At 43.1% G+C, this 14,294-nt stretch overlaps 1 protein-coding gene across 2 annotated transcripts in view; it reads left to right on the top strand.

Annotated features, from left to right (window-relative positions):
* ELMO1 (engulfment and cell motility 1) overlaps positions 1–14,294 on the top strand; it is a 309,086-nt gene that overhangs the window by 41,560 nt on the left and 253,232 nt on the right. For both annotated transcript variants that reach the window (XM_075418684.1, XM_075418683.1), the window contains one exon: positions 8,652–8,801. In XM_075418684.1, coding sequence (XP_075274799.1) covers positions 8,724–8,801 — 78 coding nt within the window. In that variant the 5' untranslated portion in view covers positions 8,652–8,723. The remainder of the gene's footprint in view (positions 1–8,651; positions 8,802–14,294) is intronic.

Genomic DNA, 14,294 nt, shown 5'->3' with positions numbered 1-14,294 from the left:
CCTGTTCTTGGACTCTTCAGTATCTTTTTGTTTGTATTTTACCTTACAGTGATCTTATGGTTAGGCTGGATAATTGAGAAGATTGCTCAGGTATGCAAGCTCTTCCTGACCTAGAATTACAAATGATGGCCCCAAGGTATATGCCAGCATTGAAAGGGACAGTGATACCAGGTTGCCGTGTCCCTGTGCCAGTGGTTCCAGGCCTGCAGGTACACAGTCTGAGCAGTACCCGGTGAAGCAGGGTGGGATCAGTGTTAAGGATGGGTGTATGCACAGTAGTTTTTTGGGGATATGAGTGAGTCCACCTTTGTTTCCTTAGCGTCTCTGTATTGCTGTTTTCAAAGTGGGTTTAATAATGTCCATTAATATGCCAGACTAGTCTCAACAACTGTTGTTTGGAGATGCAATCTGTAATGCAGAATGGCTCAAGTTATTCCACAAGCTTTAGTTATAGACAAGGTCTGTAATATGAAGTATGCCATGCCTGGGTGGCCATCACTGTGTTTCCTATGTGCAGTCTCGTCGTTTTGCTGAATATCCTTCAGAGAGCAGGCCCTTGTAAGTTGACAAGTGTTAAGGGCAAATTGTTCTTTGTGAATATGAGTGTGTGAACTGACAGAGAGCTCGGAGTCTACAGGGGTGGATTCAGAGACTGTGTAGTGCTGAGAAGTCAGGAAAACGTGGGGTGTTTTGACTGTTAGCTGTTTTGATGCACTGATTTCAGTAAGCGTAAGAGAAACAGCGCTGGTAGGAACACCTCTGTAGATGGAGCTGCTTGCTGCTGCAAGATTACTGACAGCTGTTATTTTTCCTTCTCTTGTGTTTTGTTGTCTTTGAAGAGCAGAGTCAGCTCCTGAAGCAAAAGGCTGGTGTCTTCAAAGCTTTTGTGTCCTCATTAGACTGATGAACGGTATCTAGTCTTTCTTCTTCTATGTCGTTTACTTCTGATGAGCGTGATGAGCATCAGGCTCTGCTTATTCACTGTGGAGTATCAACATGTCGCTCTTTTCCACAGTACTTTTCTTTGTGGAATGATTTCTTTAGAAAATAGTTCTGTTTGTTTCAGCCTTCGACATCCTGTCTGTGCTGTCAGTTCACTTGGCTGTTTCCGTGAACATTCACGCATCTCCGTTGCCTTCTCTTCCTCAATTTGCTAACTTCCTGACTGTACCAGTAGTTCCTCTGTATGTGTCATAAGCATGAACAGGGTAAAAAATTCTCTTTGTTTTTTGTGCTGCTGCTTCATCTTGCTTCTAGCAGGAAGTTTAGGGTTTCTCCCAACCGTGAGCTTATCTGCTTGTATCTGTTATCTCCTTTGGGATATAGCCAGTTGTCGTTGTATTGATTCGGCCTCTGCTGGAGTAAAGCAATAAAGTGTTATCATCTTGACTCAAGATGCTCTTTTGTGTGTCCTTTCTAGCCCCTTGATTAATCCAAGTGCCAGGAAAGTCCCAAGTACCATAGGCAGAGCATGCTAGTGCTAGAAAAGTGTACTGTGACCTGTTGCTATTTCTTTACTTTTGGTTGAATTCTATTCAAAATTGCTTTCCTGAGTCACAGCACTTTTGATAAACTTTCTCTGTTTCTCTTCAGCATATTTTCAACCAGCCTTTAATAATCTTATTCCATTTTCACTTACGTTGACCTCCACTGGAGTGTGCTTAGCTTAAGCATTATAAAGCATCTCCCCCCAAAAATTCACATCCATCCTTTTGAGTTGTGATATTTGGCATTGCTTAATTTAGTTGTTATTTCACAGTACCATTTTTTTTCCCTTTCTTCTCCACTCCGGCTTTCTTGTTGCCGAAAACTTGCATTTCTGTCCTTACAACCCTGTAAGAACAGCAGCACCACTGGCTGAAATTGAGGCTTCGTCTTTTTCCCATTACTTTGCTTCTACCTCTCAGGTTATATGAGACTACCCTGAGAGGTAGGAAAAGAAAATTGTATTCAGCTGGATTTTAAGGGGTATTTTTTGCTGCTTGCTTCAGTATAGAAACATCTGGAATACAGCCCAATGATGAGAAACAACCCAAATGAAGCAGCAAGCCCTGATAAACTGTGAAAATTTGAAGTGGATTCTAATGTTTTCTTTAGAGTAGTGTTTGATTTTGTTTCTGTACTGGATACCTGCCATGGTCTTTAAAGTCCACATGCCAGGGATGTACTCGGCACCTTTGAAAAACCTTGCTTTTTTTGTGAAGCTAGATAGACCTCAGCTCTGTGACTGCCAGCTTATTGTTGGTGTGGTGGCGGTTGTGGGGTTTTTTGCTTATTTATTTATTTATCTATTTTTATTTCTTGGAATATTCTTTTGAATACTTGAGTTTGGTACTTCCCTGATCACTAGTTGGAAGAGCTCAGATATTAACATCTTTAGTAAACAGAGCATCTTTATCTGACTGGATGGTATATGAGTATTAATTAAATTGCTGCAAAGGTTCAGATACCTTCAATGATCAAAACCAAGTTTTTAGTCCTCTCTCTACTGAATTATAGACATGCAGCTAAAAATTCCTTAGTAGAAGGAGCGTGATCTTCCAAGAAGCGGGGGAGTTCAAGTTAAATAAGTACCTGAATTTTTCTGATATGCTTCAGTACGTGCTTTGGAAGCAAGACCAGACAGCCTGCTTGCTTGCATTGCAGGTACATCCAGTCTGTTGTGTTTTCTTCCGCCTTTTCTTTTCAAGCACCCTTTAAAGCCTACTTTTCTCTCTGTTTTTGAAGAGTGCTTTTTTGAAAGCGGGCCTGTCAATGGCAGTGAAACCTCAACCACCTAAAATGCTTCCTAAGGAGAGGAACAACAACACGGCTGAGGGAAAAGTAAAATACTTGGAATGAAATTGTGAAGCAAAGTTATGGGTATATGAGAATGAGGCAGGCGATAACCACACGAATAGTCACCATCTTTCCTGGGCAGCTTCGCCAGTGGCAAAAACTGTCCTGGTCTGTACATCTCACACCTGTATTCCTACAGTCTTTTCCAATACTAGATTTCCAGGTATTTGGGAGAGGAAAAGTGGTGCATTTAAACCTGAAGGGTCCAAAGCTCCTTTTCTCATAATATTAAACGGTGCATTCCTGGGCTAATGATGCACTATTGATCACATCTTGTGGGTTCAGCATCAAAGAAACGTTCCCACTGGGAAGGTGATGGACCGCTCTGGAGGGTGGAAGTCTGTTGAGTAGGGTCAGGTCTTCGTGCAGCGTCGGTGGCTGCTGCGGAGGGGGTAGCAGCCCCCCTGGGCTGGCTGCTCTCCGAGGTGGCCTGCACTTTTCCATCACTTACTAGAATATAGCTCGTAGCTTCTGTAGAGCTTTATCTTCCATTTGTGGCAAAGCATCTGTGGGTTTTATTGACATGGGTCTGCTGGGCCGTTGACTCCTGTCTAGTTCAGGGGCGAATAGCTCCAAATGCATAACAAAAGGGAAAAAGGCAGCATGAAAGCCTTTTTATGTACACAGAGTGTACATCCAGCCCCCCTGGCTTCTGTGCCCAGTTTTTATTTCTTGCAGAGATGGCAGAGCATGTTTACAGCTCCTTAGACTTGGCTGTTCAGCCATGCAGTTTAACTCCAAAAATAACTCTCTTGGGGGATATTAATCCAGTGCTGGATTATCTTTCTAAAATTGTTAATCAGACTTGGTCCCCGAGGGACCTTCCAGCTGAACTCGCCACTTAGTTCGTGTTTGCTGGGGTAGCGGGAGCCGAGTGGGGGAAGCTGATGAGGTTTGACAAGAAGCGGTTGCTTACGTCAGGTCCCGGGCGGAGGGACCTTACCGGCGTGCCTCCGCTCCCGCCGCGGGTCACCACGCAGCCCCCCGGACAAGGCTCCCGGCCAGACCTGCTGCGTGCGGCCTCATCCGGGCTGCCAGGCTGCCCTCCCTGCTGCTGGTTTGCCTTGGGAAAACCCGCTGGCGAGGGGCGAGCTGGGGGGGGAGATCTCTGTCAGATCTCCAGGTGATTCCTGTATATTCTGCCTTTTGCCCTGGGAGGAGAAACATGTGCTTTGTTTCATTAAATTTGCAAATGTACCTGGCGTTCCTTCGGTCGCTCTTTAATCGTTAACTTCTTCACTCGAGCTGGTTGTGAAACGACCTGGCCTGCTGTTGGAGTATTACCGCTCTTCTGTACAGGAAGAAATGAGCTGTTGCAGGCTGCTGTTTTCATATACGACAAGAGCTGCAAGTCACATAACTCCTGTTAGCCTGCATTGTTGTTTTTCCTCCCCTGTCTGTAGAGTAAGAGTTTATTTCTTGAGAGATGTGCTCTGATAGCTATAAGTTATTTAAAGTACTTTGAGGTTCTTGTATGGAAAGTGCCAAAGAAATTGCAAAATTCGTTTTTTTTTAAAAAGAGTTCTACTAATAACTAATTCCATACATGAATAAAATTCTGTTTACCACGTGCAGTGCATAGGTAGAAGGGGAAAATTCAGACCCTCTTACTGACATATGTGCTGAATTAATCCCTTGGAGCCAGGCAGGTAAATTGAGAGCTTGTGTGTCTGTGCTGATGCATTTTTGCATTAGATTTAACATACTTTGATGTCCAACTTGAGTGTTTATTACTTTGACTTAGCAGACCACTGGAACCGCTGCATAGGATGGTTACAATGCAGAAACATACTGCATGTGGTGATAACGATAACTCGCAGAATTTGTGCTTTAATGGGCTAATCTGTCATAGTTCTGAACAACCCTATTGATGGAAGAAAGTGTACTCAAGTGGTAGGGATGTTTTGGTTGTGGGGGTTCTCCCCTCAAATTATAAAATAGTGTGCTGCCGAGCATGGAAGTTGCTTAAACCTCCTCCAGGTTACAGCTGCGCGCGTGCATTAGGGAAAATAATGAGACGTTGCCTTCCTTGTCCTCAGACCCTCTCCTCCACTTCATACGCTCGTGCCCGCACATGCATCCAGTTGCCTTCGGATCCTGCCTTTAAAATAGACGTCGTAAAAATGACTTGCAAAGGTGCTCTTACATGTCAGTGCTTCTCAGATCCCACTGGGAAAGAGAAAGGAATTGCACTTTAGAAAATTCCATAACTAGACCTTTTAGCGACGTCCATATTCTTTTCACTGCTTGACTGCTGCTGGCATAACAAAAAGCGGTTCAAGTCGGTTCTAGTTCTTAATTCACATCACGAGAATTGCTTACTAAATTAGAAGTGTTTCACACCAGGGATTGTGCCTTCCTTATTTTGTTGGGCAGTGTCTAACACACAGTGTACTGCTGGAATAAATTGTAGGAAATTTGTAATTGTCAGCACTGTTGATTGCAGAATTTTCTTTGCAATCATAGTTTTCTGGTAACAGCTAAGCATCTATTTTGGCCTAAAAAATCAAGAATATTTGTTTCTGACATTGCCACACAGGTAGAATGAAGCTAAATTATCTTTTGGATCCTGCGTTGGATTCATAAGATCATGAACTAGGAAAAAAAAGTCAATGCATTTGTCTGGGATGTCCACTAAGAAACAGAAGAAAATTTGTAGTGATGATTTGATATGTGCTTTTCAGTATTCAGACTACACTTCTGTCTCTGAGTTGGTCTTCTCTTGGTGGGAGAAGTGGAACTATATCCATTTGTATTAGCTAAAGATCTGTCACTTTGCTTTGTGTTTTATGACTGTACAAGCATACGTATATTAATAATTATAATTATGTAGGAGATCTATGCTAGCCTGCATTAAAAACTAGTCACATTGAAATTGTCTTCTGAATGCTGTGGCAGACTTCTCTTGCACCTTGCATTGGAATGCAAATGCTCATTTTCCATAGCTGAATTTGATTAACTTACTGTCAACTTTCCTCGACTCTTCTTTCCTAAACCCTTTGCTTTCGTCCTGTGTGACTCGTTAAGATGGACCACAACTCGCTAAAGAAAAATGAGGGTTAATGCCTGCATTTGTATGTGAGAGTGGAATTTTTCTGCAAATTTATTGCCGTGTGATGTCATTTTGCTTTCATAGTCATGGCCAGTGGTCATGAATCAATATCTCTTCTCCAGCGTTGGTTGTGAGTAAACCCCAGCTCTAGCTGAGGCTTCCAGCATCCCTCCTGCCCGGGATGCAGTGCGGTGCCGGGGAGCGCAGGGAGGAGCCCGTCAGACACACAGTGGGTCAGCCACCTCTGCTTGAGTTTACAGAATCACACAGAATCACAGAATGTTGGGGTTGGAAGGGACCTCTGTGGGTCATCTAGTCCAACCCTATTGCCGAAGCAGGGACACCTACAGCAGGCTGCACAGGACCTTGTTCAGGCGGGTCTTGAATATCTCCAGAGAAGGAGACTCCACAACCTCCCCGGGCAGCCTGTGCCAGGGCTCCGTCACCCTCAGAGGGAAGAAGTTCTTCCTCACGTTCAGACGGAACTTCCTGTGCTTCAGTTTGTGCCCATTGCCCATTGTCCTGTCTCTGGGCACCACTGAAAAGAGTCTGGCCCCATCCTCCTGACACCCACCCTTGAGATATTTATAAGCATTTATAAGGTCCCCTCTCGGCCTTCTCTTCTTCAGGCTGAACAAATAGGTCACCAGGCTGAGCCTACCGTGGGCCGTTCTGCCGAGCGGGTGGGAAACGCCGTCACTGTGAGCATGGGAGCAAAAAGATGCCAAGGACCCAGTTTCATTTGGCTGTTGGGGTAATACTTTTGTGCTGGTTAGTGGAGTCGGTGTGCTGCGCAGCAAGGGGAGTGCTCGTGGGAGATGCAAATGGCGGGGGCATGAGGTGTCAGGGCAGAAATGGCGGGGGCTTTGTACCCGCTCAGGCTCTGTGGGGGAAAAGACAGCCAACAGTGAATGCCTGACTGTTCCTAATGACCAGCAAGACAGTTGCGTGCTTCAGTTGTGTTTATTCCTGGTCCCTGTGACATCTACCAAACGTAGACAACATCGCCGTGTTTCTTAATCACGTTGTTTAGTCTTCCAAGGCACTTCCTGCAGTCCGGTCTCATTTATAGACTGTCTGTTGTCTTATTTACAGCCTCGCGCTTGGCTGTGTGGTGATGTGCGCTCCTGTTTGCATCAGGAGTGCTGTCATGGGAAAGGAATTGCTGGAGTGTGAAAGTTCATAAGTTGCTTTTGTAGTATGTGTTGAGAACCCTGTGTAGAATGTTAGCAGGACTCGCAAACAAGGAGCAGACCAGAAGATGCACCAGCAAAAAGGAAAGGTGGAGCAATATACATGAAGGCTGGACTAACTCCTGCTAATAAGTAGTACGAGACAAAGGGGTATAAAAGTTCTTGATAAAGGGAAGGTGTCATGATTTTGTTCAGGCTGATCTGAGTTCATGCTTCTGCTGCAGCTGGAGAAGGGTTATTGGAGTGAGTTAGCTGAAGCAGCAGCTGAAGGTGGTCAGAGCCCTTTTTTCCCTGTACCTGTTTGTGGCTTTTGGATGTCTGGCGTATTCTGTCAGCTCATCTCTTGCCTTAGCTCTGTGGAAGGGCGTATGTGCAAGCGTGGGTCCATGCCTTCACCACTTCCTTCTCTTTTCTGCGAAGAAGAAGTGGGACTGCACCTCTGGGGATTTCTACAGGTTCTCTCGTTTCGTCACCCGTGATGGCGTTTTGCCGGGTCTCAGCGGAGCGCGTGGGAAACACTGGTTGGCACGGAGGACCGGGCGAGGTGAGCAGGAGCCTCACAGCTGCAGGAGGGTGCATGGGTTGCTGTGTCCAAGGATTGCAGAGCTTTGCTCCCTTGGTGGCTCTCCTGCGGCCACCGGGCTGGGAGAGGGGTGCGGGAGGTTTGTTTGCACGCCCAAAGGGGGACTACCCCTGCTTGAAAAACACGTGCTGTTATTGCCAGGTTACAAACTTTGATGAGCTAAGAGAGAGAGAACTTAAATTCTGCAGAACCCGAGGATATGGTTCTTCCCCTTTCCTCTCCTTCCCCAAAACCCACAGCCTGTGGTATTTGACATGAGATCCTATTGATATTCATGTTCATGCAGAACTATGACGTTTTGTGTAGCTGATTATATCACTGTCAGTGTGTGCTGTATCCCTGTGTATTCACGTGTCTGAGGTCTACTGTAAAGAAGTATTTATACATGGGTGTCTCTGGAGCCGTTAGGTGAGAATATGTGTGCGGGTATGTATATGTGGAAACTGCTGTGCGTTCTGCCTCCTTCCTGACATCCTGGTTGCTATAGTGCAGTGATCTATTTGTGAACACCCAGAAGATCATTGCTATAGTTAAAAGAAACAGTGTTTCCTGGCCATAACTTCCTGGGCAATCTCTTCTCCTGGAGCGCCAGCTTTAACCGCTTCGGTCACGTTCCCGGGGACTCCAGGAGCGACACTGTAACGAGAGCTTCCTCTAGTTTGTCGCTTTTGCCCACCAGCATATTTAGTAATACTTAAAAATAGTTTCTCTATTTCAATCTAATGCATGCCTGTTATTCACTGTACGTTTCGGTGCTTCAGCCATCTTTCTAACGGGCTGCGCGGCGTGTCGCGGCGTTGTGTCCTGTGCTTGCTTCTGTGAGATGTGCCGTTCTGCTGCTCTCGCACGTAGGTACACGCATACGTTTTCATCCACCTGCCCAGCCAGGCAAAACGCAGGAGACCAAGCAGCAGCGCTGGAGTTCTGTCTGAACTGCTGTATTATTTTTATATTCTTTTTTTTTTTTCCCCCCTTCTCCCTGCAGGTGTGAATGAGCGAGACGCTCTGCAGTATTTAGTGTCCAGTTGCACTGGCTCCGGAGAACAGCAGCGTCGCAATGCCCCCTCCTGCTGATATAGTGAAGGTGGCGATCGAATGGCCAGGTGCCTTCCCCAAGTTAATGGAAATAGATCAAGTAAGTGCCTGCGTGCGTGTGCTCGGCCGGCCCAGTGCGTAGAGAAGTTCTTCTCTGCGTCTGTGTCTCTGCATTTATGTTTACATAGATACACGCATGTATGTTACTGTGAGCGCCTGTGTGGTAGAAGGTGTTTTTTACAAGGGGTGTAACCCTCTTCCTCTCTTACTGCTTAATGTTTTTGCTGTATTTAGCTGGGTGTTTTTTTTTTTTTTTATTTCCTTTTTCTTTTTAAACAGCTGCTAGAATAAGGCATTTACTGCTTGTGTGACCCACTTAACACTTTGGTGCCTTAGTTTCTTCAGTTGTAAAATTGCGGTAATGCTGTTATCTCTGGGTGGAAAGTCTTCAAATTTTCAGTCAGTGCTTTGCATTTGGAGTAGGATCATACCGAATGGCTGCAGCAAGTGCAGATTTTGGAACTTCAATAGTGGTGCACTGTGAGCAGGAGGCTCTTTGCTGTTCCATACAGGAATCTCAGGGGCTGTCCTGTTCAGCTGGTTATTTCTATTCCATTTGCAATGGTCTTGTGCACTGATTGGAGGCAGTGTACAGAAGCTAACAAATTCAAAATTATAAATGAAAGACTCTTTGTAGGAAAATGGGGGGGGTGTTTTTTGTGGGAAACAAACCAAATGAAGTTATACAAGTGCCGTGTTTTATGTTCTGGACTTCTCTGAGCTTGTTTTTGTGGCACGTGTGAATATTAAGAGCAACCTCTTTAATATTTAACAGCTTACCATAATGTTTTGAAATCATACAGCACGTTACCTGTTTAGAATAATTATTATTTCTGTAAATAGCATTCAGAGTGAAGGAAAGCATTTTGTAATGTGCTTTAGACCCTAGTGTGTCTGGGGACCAAGTACGTTTTAAAGTTCTATTGAAGAGGAGAAAATATGAATTCATGCTGAAAATGTTTTACTAAAATGAGATCCCAATTTCTTCATGCAGTGCAATCAGTTTCACTTCTAGTTAACCATTTTGTGGCATATGCCTGGGAAATTCTTGTGTGAGCTTTGGAGAAACATGGTACTAGAGGGTTGCTGGAATAACATCAGTGTGATTTTTAGGCACTCTGAAAGCCCCTTTAGGGGAAATGAGAGTTCCCAAGCAGTTAGCACTTTGTAGTTTGATTTCCAGACCTGCCAAGCTTCTCCATTTTCGTTTGCTGAATTTTTTTTTAGTAAGCATATATCTACAGATACAAATCTCTTGCCTTCTGGAGTGACGAATGTTTTACTTTTTTCTTCTTATATAACAAATGATAGACACTGTACACACTGTGTTCAGGGAAAGATGCAGGTTAGTCATGATGAACAACAGCTTATTGCTACCAAGTACATTGGGGACAAAAATGAACAAGTATTATGCAGTAAGCAGCAGTAAAAGAATACCAAAATGATTGTTTTTAATTTACAAAACAGCTTAAAGCAATTCTCAAAAAAACCTTGTACCTTATGTGAAATATTAGCTTACTGTCCTGGAACCTTGTGTTTAACTTTATTATATAAGTTTTAGAGGGGACAAGAAAGATCAATTCTGACTTACTTTGGGTGGAACTCTTCCAACCCTGGCTGCCAAGTTGTCTGCAAGCTTCCTCATGCCACTTTATGGGGAGGAGGAGGAAGAAGAGGGAAAGTAAGGTTGAAAGGGAGAAGGCTAACAGCATCCTGCTCCTGATGCAGGGGGAAATGGGGGAATGCAGTTTGGGGGTCTCATCCCTTACCTTTCTGACATGGAAAATACAGTTGTGGTGACGAGAAATGAAAATGGGAAAGAAACATCCCTTTTTAACACCGATGCACGCAAACCCGCACATTTGCCTTTGTCAGAGATGGGAGCAATGTGGAAATGAGCCCTGAAAACATACAGGGTTGTACATACTTCTAAACACACAGCTTGGCCTTTGGTTCACTTAATGCTAACTTTTCCCCAATCTGTTTCCTTTAAAACATCTATTCAGCTGAAGAGCTGTAGTGGAGGAGATGAATCATACCTCAGATGGCTAGCTGTTGGAGATGATAAATGGGAGGAAGGAAGAAGAAGGCAGAAATGAGAAATGACTTGCCCATTGACTAGGCATTGCAGCCAGTGGCTGTCTCCAAGGTGGGACCTGCTCATTCAGGCACCATTTAGCTATATATATCTAGAAAATCCTAAAAACTTAGCCTTACCAGTTTCTTCCCTCTCTGATGCTTTACCAGCAAAAAGAATGGTATTTAAAAGAACAGCACTGTATTACTACTTTCAAAAGAACAACAAAAAAACCTCCCTGTAGCATGACACAAATTTCAGAGTACTGAGGCTATTCCAAATAGTCAAGTACAAATACTGTATAAGAGATCAGAGGAAAATCTGGATTTTTCTTTTTTTTTAGGTTGCTTGTTGTATACTCTTGGTAGCATTTATTTATATTCAGTTGCACAGTATCCCAATTCGCCTGCTGTGTATACGCATATTTTGCTTAGAATGAAGAGAAGAACATTTTTTCAAAATGAGGAAATGTCATTGTGAAACCACAGTGATTGACTGTAGTGTACTGGAAGGTGTTGGGCCTGAAGAGAGCTCATGAGTATTTTTTCCACTAAATATTATTAAACTTTACATTAGCCCACTCTCCCTCCCTTCAGGCGCGTGACTTCTGACCACCTGGACTTCATGAGGCACAGAGCTTTTTCTAATTGATGCTTCCCACAACGTTTCTGTAGATTTGTCAGCCTGGGTTCATCAATGACAGTTTTAACTTTAATAAAAAAAAATTAGTCTCACTGAGTTAGAGACTCTTCACCTGCACAATTAATATATAATTAAGTGCTTTTCAGAACCAGCCTCTGTGCCTAACCTTTCTTCTCGTTCGTTGAAATGTACTATTTGATGTCAGAGTTTTACAGCTGCTTTTTTTTCTGGAAGGTTGCTTTAAACAAGGAGGGGAAACTGCATATTATTTACTGCCCTCTCTTTTACCAGGTGGGGACTAATTAAGTTGCAGTAAACCTAGCAACTGGCTGCTGCCTGTATGCATTAAAGCTGATTTTAAAGCATGCACAAGCTAATGTACTTTTGTGCTTTCTCATTGAGAGATGGACTTGACTGAATTCAGTTACCCTGTTCCTGAATACTTGGGGTTCTTTTTCATTTGGGTTTCCTCCCCGTTTCTATCACTTTCCTCAATTATGAATTTGAAAAATGACATCTAGACTCTTCCCCCCTGCATAAATCCCTACAGGCAATATCAGTACTGTGGTCAAAATTAATTTTGAATGAAAAGATTTGATTATGACTTTAAGAGCTGGATATAGGGATGATCTTCCACTTTTAAGTCTTCATGTCATGTAAGGGGAGAAATGGAAATGGGTTGGTGTCTGAATTTGCACTGGGAACTTTTGTGGACTTCTTAGGGGTGTCGTCTGGGGAAGAAATGAATGGTAGACACTGTCTGCCCGTTACCTTCTTCTCCCAATCTTCTGGCTGATTACTCTGGAAGGTGTTATGAGTAGGGCTGCATGGGCTCTGTACAGGTGAACTGGGATGTTGGCCAATCTCGCCTGTCTTCCCTTTATTTGTCCCAGAAATAGCCATTTCATAAGAGGATGATATTTCTTGTCTTTGGATGGAAATTTGCATACTTTAATCTGTGCCCATTAAGTATAACTCACAACTGTTGGGCTGTTTACAGCACAAATTATTTTAGGTAAGCTAGTGCTGGTTTTAGGTTACCTGAGTACTTTGTTCTGTGGTTTTACAGCTTCGCTGTTCCTGCTGCAGGGGAAGCAGCTTCCAGGAGAGGCACAAGATGGGTACGTGGGGACAATAACTATTTTAGCTTATCCCATTCAAATCCACTCTTGTGTGTTAACACAAATTGTTCTAAATCCACATCTCTCTAAATTTGGGGATGAACTTCCTCACTATTGGAGGGAAACACTGTTCCTACAGAAAGGAGCAATTTGTAATTAAACTTGACTGTACAGTCTCTTCCTCCAGGTTTACTTTTATCTAGGAGGTCATCAAGTATAGATTAAGTTAGCAGATGTGAATCTTTATGTTAACAAAAACAGAAGGCATAAGAAGCTGTGTTCCTTTCGAAGCACGGATCTGGTACTGTGGGGGAAATTCACAGGAGCGCTGTCCAATGACAATTTCATGTTAATACAGCTCAGTGCAGCACATGGGAGGAACGACGGGTTGCTTGACATTGATGCTTGTTCTGTGGTTTAGATTTAGTCAGCAAGTTTATCTTTTAAGAGTGTCTTTCAAGTTGTCTCTTCTCTTCTGCCACTGTATGCTAGAAATGTCATTTTAGTTGGTTGGCTTTTTTGTTTTCTTCAGAGGAATCATTGTACTTTACTGCTCATTAAAAAGAAACCAGTAAGATATTTTTTTTTTTAAGAGGAACTTTCAAATCATTTTGGTCCTAAATCTGGACCCTTGGGGATGGTTAATTGATTAAGTGCAGTGTTTCTCAAACTGTGAGGAGAAATGTAGTTCAAAAGGGATTGTGAAACGCTTAATTAGAGAAAAGAAAGTGGCACATCGCTTCTGCCGTGTGTGAGGACTAAGAATAGCTGTAGTTTCTGCAAGTGCTGTCACTAGTAATGGCAGTATACCGATACAATTCTAGCATCACGAATCTAAATGTATGCAATATTAGTGAGCACCAGCATCATTCAAGTGGTGAAGAAGAAAGGGATATTGATGTCTCTCTGTACCAGAGGCTGTACCGTGAAGCGTTGCTCCCTGCGCTTAGATCTGGCTCCAGACTCTGACTTCTTCAAATCAAGGGGTTTAGTGCTGAGGGGATGAAGGAAGAGAGAGGCTCTGACTTCCTTTGCACAAACCTGCAAAATTATATGAACTCTTATCCAAGAAATGTAATAATATTGCAGTAGCTGGAGATAGTGATGCTTTTTGGTATGAATATTGTAAGATTTCCAACGTTATTGCACATTGTGAGTTTAAAGTAGTTGGGGGAAATGTCAGTGAGTAGAACAGCTGACAAGATCTCAGTTTCTTGAAGACAGAGGACTAGGAAGCAGCTCATGGGGTGGGAGATGGGAATCTTTCACTGACTTATAAAATTGTTCCCTGCCTGGATTTGCTAGCAGCAGCTCCTTTCTGTTTGTGGGGCTTGCTTAAAATCAACTTTTATGTGTTAAGCAGATGCTAACAATAGTTTCATGAGTTTTAGTGCTCTTTGTTGCGCCTGTCAGTATTTCAGCTTCGCAAAAGTGAAGATGAAACTGTTCATAAAGCAGATACTAACCAGCATATGAACATGGTGAAAATATTTAACATTCTTGTAATCATTTTGGTTTTTTAACCATCAGGGTTTATTGATAAAACTGGTAAGGAAATAGTGTCTACTACCTTAATGTGCCAATTTCTTTGTTGGACTAATGAAAAGTCTCAAAATTATTATTTTTTTTTTTCTTAAAAAAAAAAAAAGCTGTTCAGCAACAAGAATAACCTTGGAAACAATAATGCAGATGT

The sequence above is a fragment of the Opisthocomus hoazin genome, chromosome 4 (assembly GCF_030867145.1).
Source record: "Opisthocomus hoazin isolate bOpiHoa1 chromosome 4, bOpiHoa1.hap1, whole genome shotgun sequence".
Lineage (NCBI taxonomy): Eukaryota > Metazoa > Chordata > Aves > Opisthocomiformes > Opisthocomidae > Opisthocomus > Opisthocomus hoazin.
The sequence above is the reverse complement of the archived record's forward strand: the minus strand, read 5'-3'. Positions and strand labels throughout refer to the sequence as shown.